This window comes from Gigantopelta aegis, chromosome 1, assembly GCF_016097555.1.
Source record: "Gigantopelta aegis isolate Gae_Host chromosome 1, Gae_host_genome, whole genome shotgun sequence".
Lineage (NCBI taxonomy): Eukaryota > Metazoa > Mollusca > Gastropoda > Neomphalida > Peltospiridae > Gigantopelta > Gigantopelta aegis.
Genome location: NC_054699.1, coordinates 7,830,529 through 7,847,288, shown reverse-complemented (window position 1 = coordinate 7,847,288; position 16,760 = coordinate 7,830,529). Strand labels below are relative to the sequence as shown.

At 36.3% G+C, this 16,760-nt stretch overlaps 1 protein-coding gene across 1 annotated transcript; it reads right to left on the bottom strand.

Moving 5' to 3' along the window:
* Positions 1 to 1,418: 1,418 nt before the first annotated feature.
* LOC121387648 (toll-like receptor 4) lies at positions 1,419 to 4,927 on the bottom strand. The gene is made up of 2 exons (XM_041518862.1): positions 4,787 to 4,927; positions 1,419 to 3,995 (listed from the first exon to the last, which is right to left on the bottom strand). The coding sequence occupies exons 1-2, from the start codon at positions 4,832 to 4,834 to the stop codon at positions 1,650 to 1,652; spliced, it is 2,394 nt and encodes a 797-aa protein (XP_041374796.1). The 5' UTR covers positions 4,835 to 4,927; the 3' UTR covers positions 1,419 to 1,649.
* Between the last annotated feature and the right edge of the window lie 11,833 nt (positions 4,928 to 16,760).

Sequence of the window (16,760 nt, the reverse complement as noted above, 5' to 3'; positions counted from 1 at the left end):
GGACAGTGGGTTAGTTGTTAGTTGGTTAGTGGTTACTGAGAGAGAAGAAGGTGTAGTGGTCTTACACCTACCCATTAAGTCATTAAAACTCGCTCTGGGTGGAAGTCTGTACAGGGTTGCGAACCGTGTACCTACCAGCCTTATGTCTGATGATTTAACCACGACGCCACCGAGGCCGGTTACTGGGTGTCAAACATTTTGTAATTCTGATACGTTTTCTACAGAGGAAACCCGCTATATAATCCATGCAATCTATGCCAAAATATATGTTATACCCATTACAAATTACAAAAGTAATGAAATTAACAGTGTTTGTTTAGAATTTAGTCAGGAATAACATATTGAAAACTATAATTAGTGAAACAGGTAGTAATTTGGCTTTAAAGTTAGGGTAGCGTGATCACTGACATCATCATTATTAGAGTCCATATTTTTGAGAAACATCCCACGGCATCTTGTGCTACACGCAGAGTTGAATACAGTTGAAATTAAAACTATGTAACAATTGTCTGTTATTTCTTTTACGTTCATCGGGATATATATATATAAATATATATATATATATATATATATATATATATATATATAAAAATTATCCGCAAACTGTGTGAAACGGCGTAGCCGTTGTCACATAAGTTTGCGGATCATTATTTTTGTTCATACCCAGATGAATGTAAAAGAAATAACTGACAATACTTATAACTAAATTTGAATCATACTTGCTAATAATAACACTAAAAGTTCATACTTTATTTTAACTTATGTTTGGTCCATAAACAATATCGCTCAATAAGACAACTTGCCCATATAAAATGACGTCATCAGATATGACGTTCCCTGACGACCCAATTTTTACGTTCATCGAGAATTGAACAAACTCCCGTTGCTACGTCTGGACCAATGGGTTGACGTTATGTGGAAATGAATGTAACGGAAATTTGATTATTTGCAATTTGTGATGGGTCTTTCACTATTTTGCCTGGATTAACAAGGACTATTTTACTGATGTCTATGCATACTAAAATGTGTATTACCCATGAATTAAAATGTATAACAGTTGGCAGTTCAGGAATATCGCACGTTTTAGTATTAGATATTAATATGGAAATGAAGAGTGTTCTATGATATGCAGGTAATCCCCCCTCCCCCCCAACCAAAACAATACAATATAAAATAATAATAATAATAATAATAATAATAATAATACTCATAATGAAATGTTAAAAGAAATGTAATAACTTAGAAATTGTTTTTACCAAATATAGCAGTTTAAGGATAAATAAGCATGCAATACAGTTAACCCCAAAAAGTCTTTATATAATGTAAAAAAAAAAGATAAAAAATAATGTAATAACGTAGAAATTGCTGTTGAGACAAACAAGCATCTATATTAGTAATTCGCCTTGTAAGTTAAAACAAATGTTTTATTATTTTTATTTATAATTTAGCATAAATCTCGGTATACTTTATGCAAGCTGTTCAGTACTGACGTCCAACAATAGCCTTGTACAGGTTATTCCAGACCGGATCGCGGTCAGTGGTTTGTGGTGAATACCTTAATATGCAGTCCTCATCAATAACGCGTAAAATGGAATCAGGAATCTGTTGATCATACTCACTGTGCACCAGCACCAGCACACGGTCAGTTCTTAGATCGGTTGTATTATAAACGCGTTCACTGCGAATGTCATCCACTGGTCTTCATCAACATTCTTTGTTAACACAAACACAGTTTTCCAGCTTTCATTTATCCCAAACAATATCCCGTCAACCATGTCCTCCCCTGGGGGGATTTCCCGATCCCGTAAATAAAGTTTCAAATTCCGTATTTGTTCCAAATTTCGTACCATGTCCAAGCACGCAAAGTGCATGCCAGATTGGGAGTAACCGATAAACGCATCGTATTGAAAGTCACGACGTTGTGGTAAGCGTAAGGGGGCTCCAAAAGCCCTAAGAAAAAAGGAAATAATTCTTGATTTGAATTTCATTACTAAGATAATAAACAAAACAGTCACGGCTTGCATAATTAATCCTATTATAGCCAGGGAAAGCCAAAAGGGGCCAACACAAGACCGCCATTCTTCTTCAAAACGATTAAAGGTATCGACTGTAGTTGTAATAGAGCCATTTTCAGATAGGCATCTGTAGTTTCCGCTGTTGTCAAGTTGCACCGGAGTTTCAAACAGCCATAGAATGAACCTCTGACTGCTACATCCACAAAACATGAAGTTATTTCTCAGCATCAGTGAGAAGCTTTTGTTAGAATCTGGTTCTACCATCTTGTCTAGTTCTGCCATGGTAGTATCATCGAGGAAGCTCAGAGAATTGTCAGAAAGGTCCAGTGTAGAAAGTTGAGGTGTATCTTTGGAATTGATGGGAAATATTTGAAATTTATTACCTGCTAAGTTAATCACTTTTATATTGGAGTTCTTTTTTAAGAAATCCTTTGGTAGAATACTAAAATCGTTATGTGAAATGTCTAACTCTGTTAAGTGTTTCAAATTTTGAAAGAGCCTTGTTCCATTTTTCATCAAATAATATTGGTTTAGTGATTTCCCACCCAAATGAAGTTTGCTCAGGTTTGGAAATACATCCAGAAAGTCGGGTTTAATATTCAGATCAGGGTTATAAGAGAAGTCTAGTGTATCCAAGTTTTCAAGACCAGATAGTTTTGCAGCAACACATGTCAGTCCAATGAAACTCATATTGAGCACCTTCATAGCCCCTCCATTTACAAATTTTATATCAGGTTTGTAAATAGTTTTAAAGGTTGCGATTATACCACATATATTAACAAAGCTTATATTGCGCGGTACACGAATCGACAGAGGCGAGGCTCTTCTAAATTTGAATCTACTGGTTCCATGTTCGATGACAGATATTGTTCTGGCTTTCCGAACAGGACCTTGTCTGTCGGTGAAAGCAAACGAAATATCCAAAAAGCGAATATTAAAGAATGATAGTATAGTTAGAACATAAGAAAAGTCGTAAGTCTGGACGTTGTTTTTATGCAGGTCAAAATGCTCAATACACTCTGTGAAAATCGTTTCCATTAGACTTGGAACATCTATTAAAGATATTTTACAATTAACCACAATCAGTTGTTTGACACATATGTTCCCCAAATATTGTATAGCTTTTGAATCCAAAATTGTGCCTTGCAGTCTTTCTTCTGCTGAACTATGTATGGCCACTAAAACTCGGTTAAAATGAATAGTCTCCATTGACCTGTGTTGGAGTCCATGCAATGATAAAAATGCTTTTCGGATTCCTAATGGTCGCCCGTCTATCCTAAGATGACGAAGGGAAATGAGTGGTTTAAACGTGTCTAGTTCTATGTCTTTCAAACCGCAAGAATCCAAGTAAAGAAACTCCAGCTTAGAACTATTAAAAGCTGTAAACGTGTTGTTAAAAAGGTTTGCAATTTGGCAAACTAATTTCAGAACTCGAAGATTATATAGAAAACCAAATTGTTCGTCAAACACTGTGTGGGCAAATATATCAATGTAAAGGTTCTCTAAATTGTGCAGTGGTTTGACAAGGCCTTCAGGATAAGATCCAGACGATGTGCGAATATTTCCTTCTAAATGTAGTGTTGTAAGATTTATTAGCGGTCCAAATACCCCAGTTGGGAAGGTAGTGTTATTGTACGCAAGGGAATTTGATGCAATATTCAGAGTTTCTAAAGATGCACAGCCATGAAATGTTTTAACCTTTAACAATTTTAATTTATTATGTACTGCTATCAAATGTTTCAGTTTTGGCAATGTGTTAAATGCAAAATCTTCAAATACCTCGAGTTTGTTATTACTGATATCTAGAAAAACAATGTCAGATGGCAAATGTGAGGGAACTCTTGTAAGGTTTCGGTGAGTGCAGTCTGCGGAAAGTCCTCCATGCTGCGAGGAGTTGTAGATGTTACATGGAACAAAAGTGTTGGATGATCCTTTTGTTTCCACCAGACACACTAGTTGTAGCACTAATAAAAACAGCATCTGTAAACAAACAAACAAACAAACAAACAAACAAACATTTTAATGTTTATTTATTTATGTATATATGGATAGACAGTCAGACAGGCAGACATACTCTCTCTCTCTCTCTCTCTCTCTCTCTCTCTCTCTCTCTCTCTCTCTCTCTCTCTCTCTCTCTCTCTCTCTCTCTCTCTCTCTCTCTCTCTCTCTCTCTCTCTCTCTCTCTCTCTCTCTCTCTCTCTCTCTCTCTCTCTATATATATATATATATATATACATATAAAAAAAACCCACGTAGGCAGGTAGGTAGGTAGGAAGAAAGGTAAGTACAATGATAGATAGCAAAGGTCTCAAATACTGTTCTTCAATCTTTTTTCCACCCTCTCTCTCTCTCTCTCTCTCTCTCTCTCTCTCTCTCTCTCTCTCTCTCTCTCTCTTCTTTTCTCGCCTTCTCTCTGTCTATATCTCTGTCTGTCTCTCAATCTTTCGCCTTCTCTCGCCTTCTCGGTCTGTTTCTGTCTCTCTCTCTTTCGCCTTATCTCGCCTTCTCTCTCTGTCTCTCTCTTTTGTCTTCTCTCTCTCTGTCTCTATCTCTCTCTCTCTTTCTCATATATATAATGCGATTATCCAAACAAAGTTAAGATATTTAAACGCGTACACATTATTGCGAACAAGACAAACAGCGTCCTAGCCAAAATGAATGCATTTAAACATATAACTAAGGTTTAACATTTTTAATATTGCAATAATCCGATTGCTTTCATGACAAAAATACAATATTTTTGGCACTGATTATAATTATAATACATTTACCTGGAATAGCATTAATCCTCTTTGGGTAGTCAAGACACACCTTGTCATGTTTGAGAAAATATCGAAAATGCTTAGCACATATCAGACGTGTTTAGTGCATTCCCTTTACAGCAGCCAAACAGCCACCTTCCCCCAGTTTGATTTCTTAGTATGTTCACTTGTGACCTAACATGCGGTCTTTTTGTCACTGGGGACTATATTTATGACTTTCAAAGGGATGCAGTTGTGTCTGTTAGAGACGCACTGCTGTGATAGGCAGGGTAACAGCATCGTCACTTTCACTGTCATCACATACTTCCGGAGGACACAAATTGTCCTATAACAAAACGGGGACGGGCTGGGATGAAGTGTGTTTGTTTTTGCTTAAAGACACCACTAGAGCACATTGATTTAGTAATCATCGGCTATTGGACGTCAAACATTTGAAAACTGTCACACAGTTTAGAGAGGAAACCCGGTACATTTTCCCCATTAGTACTTAGGGATCTTTTATACACAATATCCCACAGACAGAGAAGGATATACCACGGCCTTTGATATACCAGTCGTGGTGCACTGGCTGGAATGAGAAATATCCCAATGGGCCCATCGACGGGGATTGATCCGAGACCGACCCGCGGATCAAGCGAGCGCTTTACCACTGATCTACGTCCCGCTCTAAATGAAACTCAAAATGCAGGAGTGACCAGTAGCTAACCTAGCTCTATAATTTGACTTCTTGTCTAGTGTTACTGAATTAGCAGTATCAAATTACGAATAACACTCAAACAGTGTGGCTAGAAACAAATATAATTTGACTTCTTGTGTAGTGTTACTGAATTAGCAGTATCAAATTACGAATAACACTCAAACAGTAGGGCTAAAAACAAATATAATTTGACTTCTTGTGTAGTGTTACTGAATTAGCAGTAACAAATTACGAATAACACTCAAACAGTATGGCTAAAAACAAATATGCGCCAGGAAATCGTACAGGAAACCATCAGTTAACGTTTTTGTTTTGTTTTTAGGGGTTTTTTTCCCCCACCAGAAAAATTTATCATTTTGATAGTACCGGTTGAATGGATTCGAATGGCTATATTAAACAACATTCAAATACATTACAATATGTAAAAATATGGCAATAGAATACGTACATTATTAACATGCAGACAGACAGACAATTTATTAACGTCTCACCTTGTGTACATCTCATATTTACAAAATGAAACAAACATAAAACTACATAAGCTATTACTTATGGAATTATGAGAGACAGTATAGTTAAATAATACAAGTACAGTATGTACAATAAAAATATAATAATAACTCTATTGTGTATATAAAAAAGTATCAACGACGTTGTAATATATCTCTTCAAAGAAAGTAGGGGAACTTGAATAATTGACCACAGACATCCTAATAAAAAACGTTCAGGTCTGTCTATCAACACACCGAAACACATTCCATAGTTTGCACATACATCATGCAGTTGCCCCGTACACGTGCGTGGGGTCACTGGGGTGTCATTCTCGATTTTGACAATTTCCAGGAAGGTCCATTAATCACTGTGGAACATTATTTCTATCAATCTTTGTCATTCTGTTGATCATACAGTTGTTATTGTTTTGTTTTTAGTAATTTTAATTGTTTGAATTTGCGATTTACTGATAAAAAACGTCAACTTTCAAATTTCACTTCTGACCCCAATCGTCCTTCAATATCTTTGGTGGTCATAAAACCTACTGTAATACTGAACTACCGGTTGTAATGGTTGCCCAATTAATTCACTATTATCATATAACCATTCCCCACAGCTAATATACCTTACACGTTTGGCAATTGTAAATTCTTATTAGAATTCTCATATTTTTGTTGAAGAATATATATAAAAACAGGTTTTGGCTGTTACAATTGGAAGGTTAGTCTATGACATTAAAACACATAACTTTTCTAAATCAGATCACAACATAATGAGCATGTTGGAACAAATTAAAACGAAGATCCTCATATAACGGACAGTTGATAAAAACATGAATTTCATCCTCAACAGATTGGTTATCGCATATTTGACAGAATCATTGACCCGACGGCAAATTCTAATATCGGCCGGTCTCTAACCGAATAGGAGCAACAACTCATGAGGATTTCACACTGCAAGATGCTATATTCACAACTCGCTCAACACAATACTATTCTATATGTTCGGCCTGGCATTAAAAAGCTTCTAGAGACATTGCAAGCTGATCGCTAAAACACAATTTGGGTAAAACTACATTAACATTAAAACAGTTCTGGATACAAACAAAACTATGCACATTCTTAGAATTTTTAAATTCCGTTTTTGTATTCTGACCAGACAAAAATACGTTTATTAACCTTTCTAGCATTTCTGCACCACCAAGTACCAAAGAAGAGTGTGATTGGTCAAATATATATGTGACATTTGATATGTGACATTGATTATTTGTGCAAATACTATTATCCTTTGACAATAAATAAATACACTTTTATTTGTTATGCAGTATATACCAGAAGTTGAAACTAATGCGGAGTACCCCAAAAAATGGAGTTGCAATTTTCAGCAAAAATGACGGTTGCTATTAAAAACATTAATTAAATCTCTTAAATGATATGTGACCCTCCCATTTTCTTTCAGGTAGATTAGATGTGAGGTGCCACACTTTTTATTGCTGTACTTCCTGGGTGTGTTGATATGGAATTGACTTGGTCTATTGGAACCTCCAAGTACAGCCTTCCGTATACGTAGTTCTTGCCATTATTGCAAGACTACACCAATCCATAAAATAACATGGCTGCCTGAACGCAGTAAACAGCGTTTCTTTATTATGGTATGCACCACGGTTTTGGTTTATTGTTTGAAAAATATTGTAAAAGTAATGCAATTACACTAACAGGATCCAACTTTGTTTACGTGTCTTTAGTGGCATTTTCCGTATCCTTGCGCTATAAATAGTAGCTATGTGTCCGGAAACATAGTTCCGGCTGTTGAGTGGAATACGGAAAAGTGTATTTGATGATTTGTATTCATGAATAGATTTACATAGTAAGATGCAATGGGTATGCAATAAAGGCTCGTAACCAGCGTGCTAAATAGGGGTTGGGAGTCGACTTTTAATCAGACGGAATTCGTATGGGGGGGGTGGGGGTAGGGGGGGGTAGGGGTGGGGAGGGGCTGAGCCTAACAAGGCAAGCGCCGAAGACGCGAAGGTTGTGACCGAGGGTATTTGGGTTCTCCCCTAGATATATTTTCTGTTGTTTCCGAAGGAGTTTTAAAATCACTTCTTTTTTTTTTCGTTAATATCCATTATTTGACTCAGCCCGTGAAATAAACTGCAGGTAGCGTTTACAAACTTTTAGTAACCTAACTGGTTTAAGGGCGATACGTAGCCTAGTGGTAAAATCGCCCGCTTGATTCGCGGTCGGTTTGGGATCGATCCCCGTCGGTGGGCTCATTGGACTATTTCTCATTCTAGTCAATGTATCACAACTGGAATATCAAAGGCCGAATGTCCTATACTGTCTGTGGGAATAAAAGAGGTTCTTTTGTAAAGTGAACCGAATGTCCTAAGACAATATGTCACTGTATCAAATAGGACATCCAATAGCCGATACTTAATAACTCTAGTGGTGTTTAAACAAAACCAGCTGTAATTGAGTTGTGAATCCAGCTGTACGTGTTGTGAATGGTGAGAGGTGAGGGAGGGGTGGGGTGCGACGGGCGTGTTTTAAACATGGGTAAATCACCTAATCTCTGTATTCAAATGTATCTCAACATCATAATGAATGATCGTTAAACTAAATATTTGCTTCTCTGAATATTCAGATATTCGCTCACTAATTTGCTATTCGAAATATTCGAATAGTATTTTTAAAGGGACTTTCCTGAGTTTGCTGCATTGAAAAATTTTTCCGACTAATAAAATATTTGTACGATTATATAACTTACATATTAAATATATTTTCTTGTTTCGATTATCAGTGTCTGTATATTCAATGTGTTTCTGGTCGTCTTAACATTTGTAAGAAGCCCAAACTGGATTTTGTCTTCAAATAATTTCGTACGTACGAAAACAAAATATTTTGGGAAATGAAATTAAATTTAAGTACAATTATTAGAAAAACAAAATATTTTAGGAAATAAAATGAAATTTAACATAGTACAAATATTAGAACGGTCAGAAACACGTTTAATATACAGCCACTAATATTTTATGCAGAAAAATATATTTTATATGTAATTAGAGTCGGTAAAACGTCTCGTTAGTCGATAACATCTTCAAAATTTCAGCAAACTCGGGAATGTCCCTTTAAGTATTTGAATATCTGTAATTTTTAGGTCATATGAGGACAATGACTCTAAACGAGATTTCTTTGAAATATAAGATCGGTCCTACATGCCGCTTACCACATGCATTTAGTCGCGAACATACAGCAGATCTCGAGTTTCACTATAAGATCGGTCCTACATGCCGCTTACCACATGCATTCAGTCGCGAACATACAGCAGATCTCGAGTTTCACTATAAGATCGATCCTACATACCGCTTACCACATGCATTCAGTCGCGAACATACAGCAGATCTCGAGTTTCACTATGCATTCAAGATCGGTTTCACTACTACATGCCACTTACCACATGCATTCAGTCGCGAACACACAGCAGATCTCGAGTTTCACTATAAGATCGGTTCTACATGCTGCTTACCACATGCATTCAGTCGCGAACACACAGCAGATCTCGAGTTTCACTATAAGATCGGTCCTACATACCGCTTACCACATGCATTCAGTCGCGAACACACAGCATATCTCGAGTTGTTTCACTATAAGATCGGTCCTACATGCCGCTTACCACATGCATTCAGTCGCGAACATACAGCATATCTCGAGTTTCACTATAAGATCGGTCCTACATACCGCTTACCACATGCATTTAGTCGCGAACATACAGCAGATCTCGAGTTTCATGATAGACCACTAGCAATGTCGTCGTATGGGCGTCTGAAAATCTTTAAACTAATTTCGATAACACAGAAATGGGGTTCACTAACCAATATTTCGATTTTAAATCCTATAAACAAAGAAAAACCCCTCTGCAATCAATTCATACAACAGTGATTTATCGGATACTTTAAACTCTTCTAGGGGCCAATTTTAAACATTATTCATAACGAAATGTTTGACCAGATTATTGTACGATAATAGATAATAGATCCGTTTTTAAAATGTTTTGACCAGATAAAAATACGTTTATTAACCTTTCTACTGTTCACATTAACAAGTCTGCACCACCATAGGTTGCATGGTACCAAAGAAGAGAGTTCCGTGTCAAAGTTCGAGGTGCACCGTCAAATATTTATGGAGTAATAAACAACAATGGGGTTCATCTACACTAATCAATATTTCGATTTTAAATCCTATAAACAAGAATAAAAAATAAAAAAACCTCTCTGCAATCAGTTCATAAAACAGTGATTTATCGGATACTACAAACTCTTCTAGGGGCCAATTTTAAACATTATTCATAACGAAATTTTTGACCAGATTATTGTACCATAATAGATACTGGAAACTAAATTTCGTACATGAAATTTAAAATTACCATTAGAAACAGCTGCACTGTTTTAGATAATGGTATTCATCTCCAATATGGGGCAGAACGTAAGCCAGTGGTAAAGCGCCCGCTTGATTCACAGTCAGTTTAGGATCGATCCCCATCGGTGGGACCATTGGGCTATTTCTCGTTCCAGGCAGTATACCACGACTGCTATATCATATTCGTGGTGTGTACTATACTGTCTGTGGGGTGGTGCATATAAAAGATCCCTTGTTGTTCATGCAAAAAAAGAAAGAAAGAAATGTTTTATTTAACGACGCACTCAACACATTTTATTTACGGTTATATGGCGTCAGACACACAGATTTTGAGAGGAAACCCTCTGTCGCCCCTACATGGGCTACTCTTTCCGATTAGCAGCAAGGGGTCTTTTATTTGCGCTTCCCACAGGCAGGATAGCAGTTATGGAACATTAGTCGGTGCAAGTGGTTTACACCTACCTACTGAGCCTTGCGGAGCACTTTCATGCAAACTTTAGCGGGTTTCCTTTCTAAGACTATATGTCAAAATTACCAAATGTTTGACATCCAATAGCCGATGATTAAAGGGACATTCCTGAGTTTGCTGCATTGTAAGATGTTTCCGACTAATACCAATATTTCTACGATTAAACTTACATATTAAATATATTTTCTTGTTTAGAATATCGATGTCTGTATTTTCAATGTGTGTCTGGTCGTCTTAATATTTGTAAGAAGCCCAAACTGGATTTTGTCTTCAAATAATTTCGTACGTACAATTTTATTTTTTAGGAAATAAAATGAAATTTAACCTAGTACAAATATTAGAACGATCAGAAATACGTTTAATATACAGCCACTAATAATGAATGAATGAATGTTTAACGACACCCCAGCACGAAAAATACATCGGCTATTGGGTGTCAAACTATGGTAATGGAAAAAACAAAGTGATGATAAACATCAATATAAAAATTCAACAGTTAAATAAAAACACAGTGTAAAGGACTGTGTAAAAATACAAATATCACAGATAGATATAATTAAAATTTAGAATAAAATTCAGTATCGCGTAAAAACTGCATTAAAAGTTCTGGATGGAATCGAAATGATTCCATCACATTTCTTTGTCCAAATAAATCTTTTCGAGTTGCTGACAGCTGCTTACACTCCACAGCCACTAATGTGTTATGCTGACAAATACATATGATGTAATTACAGCTCGTCTGTTACACCGTTATCTAAAACTCGCCAAATAACCACGATATCAACACGTAGTAACCTGATATTGTATATTTATCAAAGAATGTATAATGGATGTTTAACAACATTAGAACAGATATTAAATAGTACTGGCACTAATGGCAAAGTACTGCGTTTAATAACATGTTTCGGCATTTTTGCGTTTTCAAATTAACAATATATACTAGTATATCGTCAGAGCCTCGCATAATACAATTTTTATTCCTAATACTAATATATGATATTGACGATACAGAAACACACACACACACACACACACACACACACACACACACACACATATTAAAGGTGGAGTGTAACTAACTATATTCGTTACACAGGCACTGCGGGGTGTACTTTGTTCAAGTGCGGAAACGGGGCGTGTCTTCCTGTAGATCGGGTGTGTGACGGGAAAACTAACTGCCCCGATGGATCCGATGAACTGCACTGTTCAAGTAGGCTGTGTTCATATACTGAACAAAAAACCAAACGTTAATATTAATTTCGATTCCCAGTTGAAATATACAAGATATACCAACGACTTAGCCCATCTGATTTTTGTAATTACACTCATCCCTTTTACTTGGCGACTGCTTGCACGTTGTCGTCCATCACGTCGCTGTAGAAGGAAACGTGACTCGTCGCTGAACCATACTCGCCGCCAGTTTCCTAAGTTCCACCCCTGTACATACATGTACGTGCACCAGCGAACACGTTGTGACGTGTTAGGGGGCAGGGGTATGAGGAGGTTCTAAATATATTGATAAATCGTAGGCCTTGTTAATTTTTAAAAATTAATTTAATGCTAACCGTAATATTTTCTCTACAGTTATTAATATTAAAAACCTACAAGTTATGGTACATTATAAAATATCCCTTTGTACTAATCTAAACATAGAAAAGAGTGGCCCATGGTCCCAGGGGATTTCTTCTCCTGATGTGTGAAATTCTTTTGGGAAGGGATGGGGAATGGTGGTGGATGTAAATTAATGTTGTGATGCATAATAATAATAAAAATACTAATAATAATAAACATGAATATGAACATAAATTACGACAAAATTGGTTATATTTAAATTATTCTGTATACACCAAAACTATTGTGCAAAAAGTATCTGCCATCGATATTACGTCAATGCTGATTACAAACTAAAATTGACATGCACAAATTTAAAATACATTGGTACGAAATAATGTTATTTTCATTTTATTTATTAAATTTTATTGTGAAATATCAATTGTTTCCTTTTATTTTTCATTATTTGATTTTATGGAACTATTTGCTAGGGGCGCAACATTACAACGGTTGTCCTTCGGCGACCTGTCAGCTGACCTTACATTATGTGGATCCTAGACAATGCAATCGGTTCCGTTTCTTTCAAAAATGATTATTTTATCGTGTGGATAATAAAGAAATTATAACACTCGCGCGAAGATCGCACGAAAATTATGAAACTCGTCTGTGAATTGTGTTATCCCCCTCTCTTGCTCGGGGAATAACACAATTCACAAACTCGTTTGATAATTTTTGTACGATCCTCGCGCTCATTTAATAATCTCTATCTATTTCTTTAACTTATTTAAAATAGTTCAGGTTGAATCTCATTAGGTTTTGTGTTCCTTTATTAAAGTAGCAATATCTTGTGATGTATATATTGGCGTTTCTTATTAAAGTAGCAGTATCTTGTGATGTATATATTGGCGTTTCTTATTAAAGTAGCACTATCTTGTGATGTATATATTGGCGTTTCTTTTGTTATTCACTATAGATGGATACTTTGTTGCAGTAGACCATATATGTGATAGCATATACACCGTGTATTAAGACACATTGACACCAGATGCGGATCTAAGGAGGGGCAGGGGCCCGGGTCCCCCCTAAAATTTGCTATAGTTATAATTTTATTATAAACTAATTTTCATTTTTTTTTACGATCCCCCTCCAAACCTCCCCCAAAGTTCCCTTGGCATTCCATCTCATGTCACTGCCCCCCCCCCCCCAATGGATTTTCTGGGTCCGCCACTGGACAAAATATAAAACCACAACTGTTAATAGAATTACAGAAGAAGAAGAAGAAGAAGAAGAAGAAAACGTAGTTTATTATTATGTTGCATGCTGTACATAAATCATGTAATATAAATATATGTATACAGCGATTAAAAATTGCAGCATCTGGTCAAACGGCCTACGAGACACTCCAATCATGTAAAATTCTAAAATATTAAAACATTGTGCTAACATCAATGCAAAACATAATTATAATAAATATAATACTGATTGTAAATTTGATTTGGGTTATTCAGTAAAAGCAATCAAAATATTATTATTCACTAAGTATTTTTTTTTTCTCTTGAGCATGGTTAAACGCGTAGCGGTCAACGATTTGGCCAAGTTGGCAGAACATACAAGTGATTTAAACTGGTCCATAGGTCAAGAACGTTAGGGGTTATCTTAGAGACTGCATCCCCATAACGTCATTCACGAGATCAAAAAATTGAAATTAATCTATAATATTTTGGTTACACCATTTACAAATACCACTATTTAACGGGGTTATCGTCCTTGTATATCTCCCAATTTCAACTTCCAAGGGATCTATGTAAGACAAAGCGAACATAGGGCTCTAGAGAGAGGGAATTTTTAAACTGTCTATAAGTTCGCAACTTATTGTCATTAACTTACCCCCTATTATTCCAAAGTCCGTAAAGCCACGTTTCAACGTATATATTAATCAATTTGTATTTTATTACTACTATTAGTAGTAGTTCTAGTAATTCTAGTAGTAGTAGTAGTAGTAGTAGTAGTAGTTTTAGTAGTAGTAGTTTTAGTTTTAGTTTTAGTAGTATTAGTATTAGTAGTAGTAGTATTAGTAGTAGTAGTTTTAGTAGTAGTAGTAGTAGTAGTAGCAGTAGTAGTAGTAGTAGTAGTAGTAGTAACAACAACAGTAATAGTAGTAGTACCAATTCTAGGTGATAATAATGTTTTGTATAAATTATTTTTAATTTCAGAGCAAATATATGAATGTTGAAACATAAATCTTAAACAGTTGTAAATTTATCCGTGCGTTTTACCTGCTTACAGATCCAAATGTATCAACGTGGGATAACCAAACTGCATTAGGTAAGGAAATATATTCCTGAATTAAGGCCATAGTAAAACATACTAAATTTTCATCATTATTTTTTTTTGAAAAGAGAATTGTTCCAGATTTCTTTTTTAAAAGATATTCAATATTAAAAAAATATTCTCTTTGATATTTGTGTTAAATTATGACGTGTTTCGATGACATCAGTTGAGTTGTACTGGTTGCAGACCTTGATGGAAAAGTTTATTTATTTGTTTTATATATATATATATATATATATATATATATATATATATATATATATATAGTTATTATATTCTTCAAAACAAGTAGTGGAATTTAAAATGCAAATGTCATTGCCAGTGATTGGAATAGCGATCAACTTTCCAAAATTACTGCCTAGGAAAGAACATCCAAACACAGCCGAATATGTGCACGTGCAACACACAGTAGCCCTATACATGTGGGTAGGGAGTCATTCGCGATTTTAACATTTCACAAAGCGGTCGATAAATCTGTTTGAGTGATCATTACTGTTAATTTTGCAAAATCTCATGATCAGTTAACTTTTATTCTTTGGAAGATATGCATTGTTTGTCTTTGAATTAGTGATGCGGAGTCTACGGCGTAAAGAACGCTTTAGGGCTATTGGCATGCTTCAAAGTGGTAGAATTCTGCGTGATGTAGCCAATATGTGCAATGCTTCGTTGTCTGTGATCTGCAGACTATGGAACAGATACCAGCAGACCCAAACTGTTGATGATCAACCTCGTTCAGGGCGTCCCAGATCAACCACACGAGTTTATGATCGATTTATCAGAACCCAGGTTCTACAAAATCAAGCTCAAACAGCGACTCAAATCGCTGCAGAGTTACACCAGGTTACTGGGGTCCGAGTGCCGGGTCAGATGATTAGAAATCGTCTATATGCAGCTCGTCTGCATGCTCGGTGACCACCTGTTGTGCCACCGTTAATAATTCGCCACATGGTAAACAAACGACAATGGTGTACACAAGGTAGAAACTGGGGGAATCGTCGATTGTCTGGTGTAATGTTTTTTGACTAGTCCAGATTCACTCTGGACTTGTTGAATAGGCGTGGTATGGTCGCAAGCAAACGTCAACCCAGGCCACATGACAGGTTTGGTGTTGGTTCAGTTATGATGTGGGATGGCATAACTAAGACTGATAGAACAGAACTCCATATTAAACAAGGAAGGGTCACAGGTCAGTACTACGGGTATAGCATACTGGCACCGATTGTTGTCCCGTTTGCTCGCCGTGCAGATCGACGGTTTGTGTTTCAAGATGACAATGCTCGGGCCCACCACCGTGCACATATCGTAACTACATTCAGCAACAATACGCTACCAGAATGACATGGCCAGCAATGATCGTCTGGGACATGATCGGGAGACGTGTACGGCGACGTCAACGACCGCCGGCTACTTTGGTCAGGCGCTGCAAGAGGAGTGGGATATACTTCCTCAAATCGTCATTGGGAGATTGATACGTAGCATGCGACGTCGAATAAACGAATGAATCATGTGGGCATTACCAATTATTGATAAATCAATCGGAAACGTTCAATTTTCATATGTCATCCCTTTCTTCTTTCAATGTCGTTTCAATGTCGTTTCCAGGCATACAATCTGCTGCCAACATAAACTGTTGGTTGTCATTTCTTCACAATTCGTTCATTATTATCTTGATACTTCTGTAATTGGCAGTTATTTCCTACATTCCCCTACTGTTTCTTAAGAGTATATATTAGCGTAAACTGATCTGCTATAATTTCTGCCGTACATTGGTATTAATCGATCCGTACACTGAGATGTACTTAGTAGCGGACACTGAGCACAGTTATAACCATTTTTTTTTTTTTTTTTTTTTTTAAATTATTTATTGTCCCAGCAAAACCAATTTGGCAACGTCAGGGATGGGGCCCTGAATTATTACCTTACACACATGTATAGACATAACTGCACAAAATAAAAAAAAGAGAAAAAATTATACCAAAGCAACAACATACCCACACAAACTAACTCTCTCATGTACACACACAC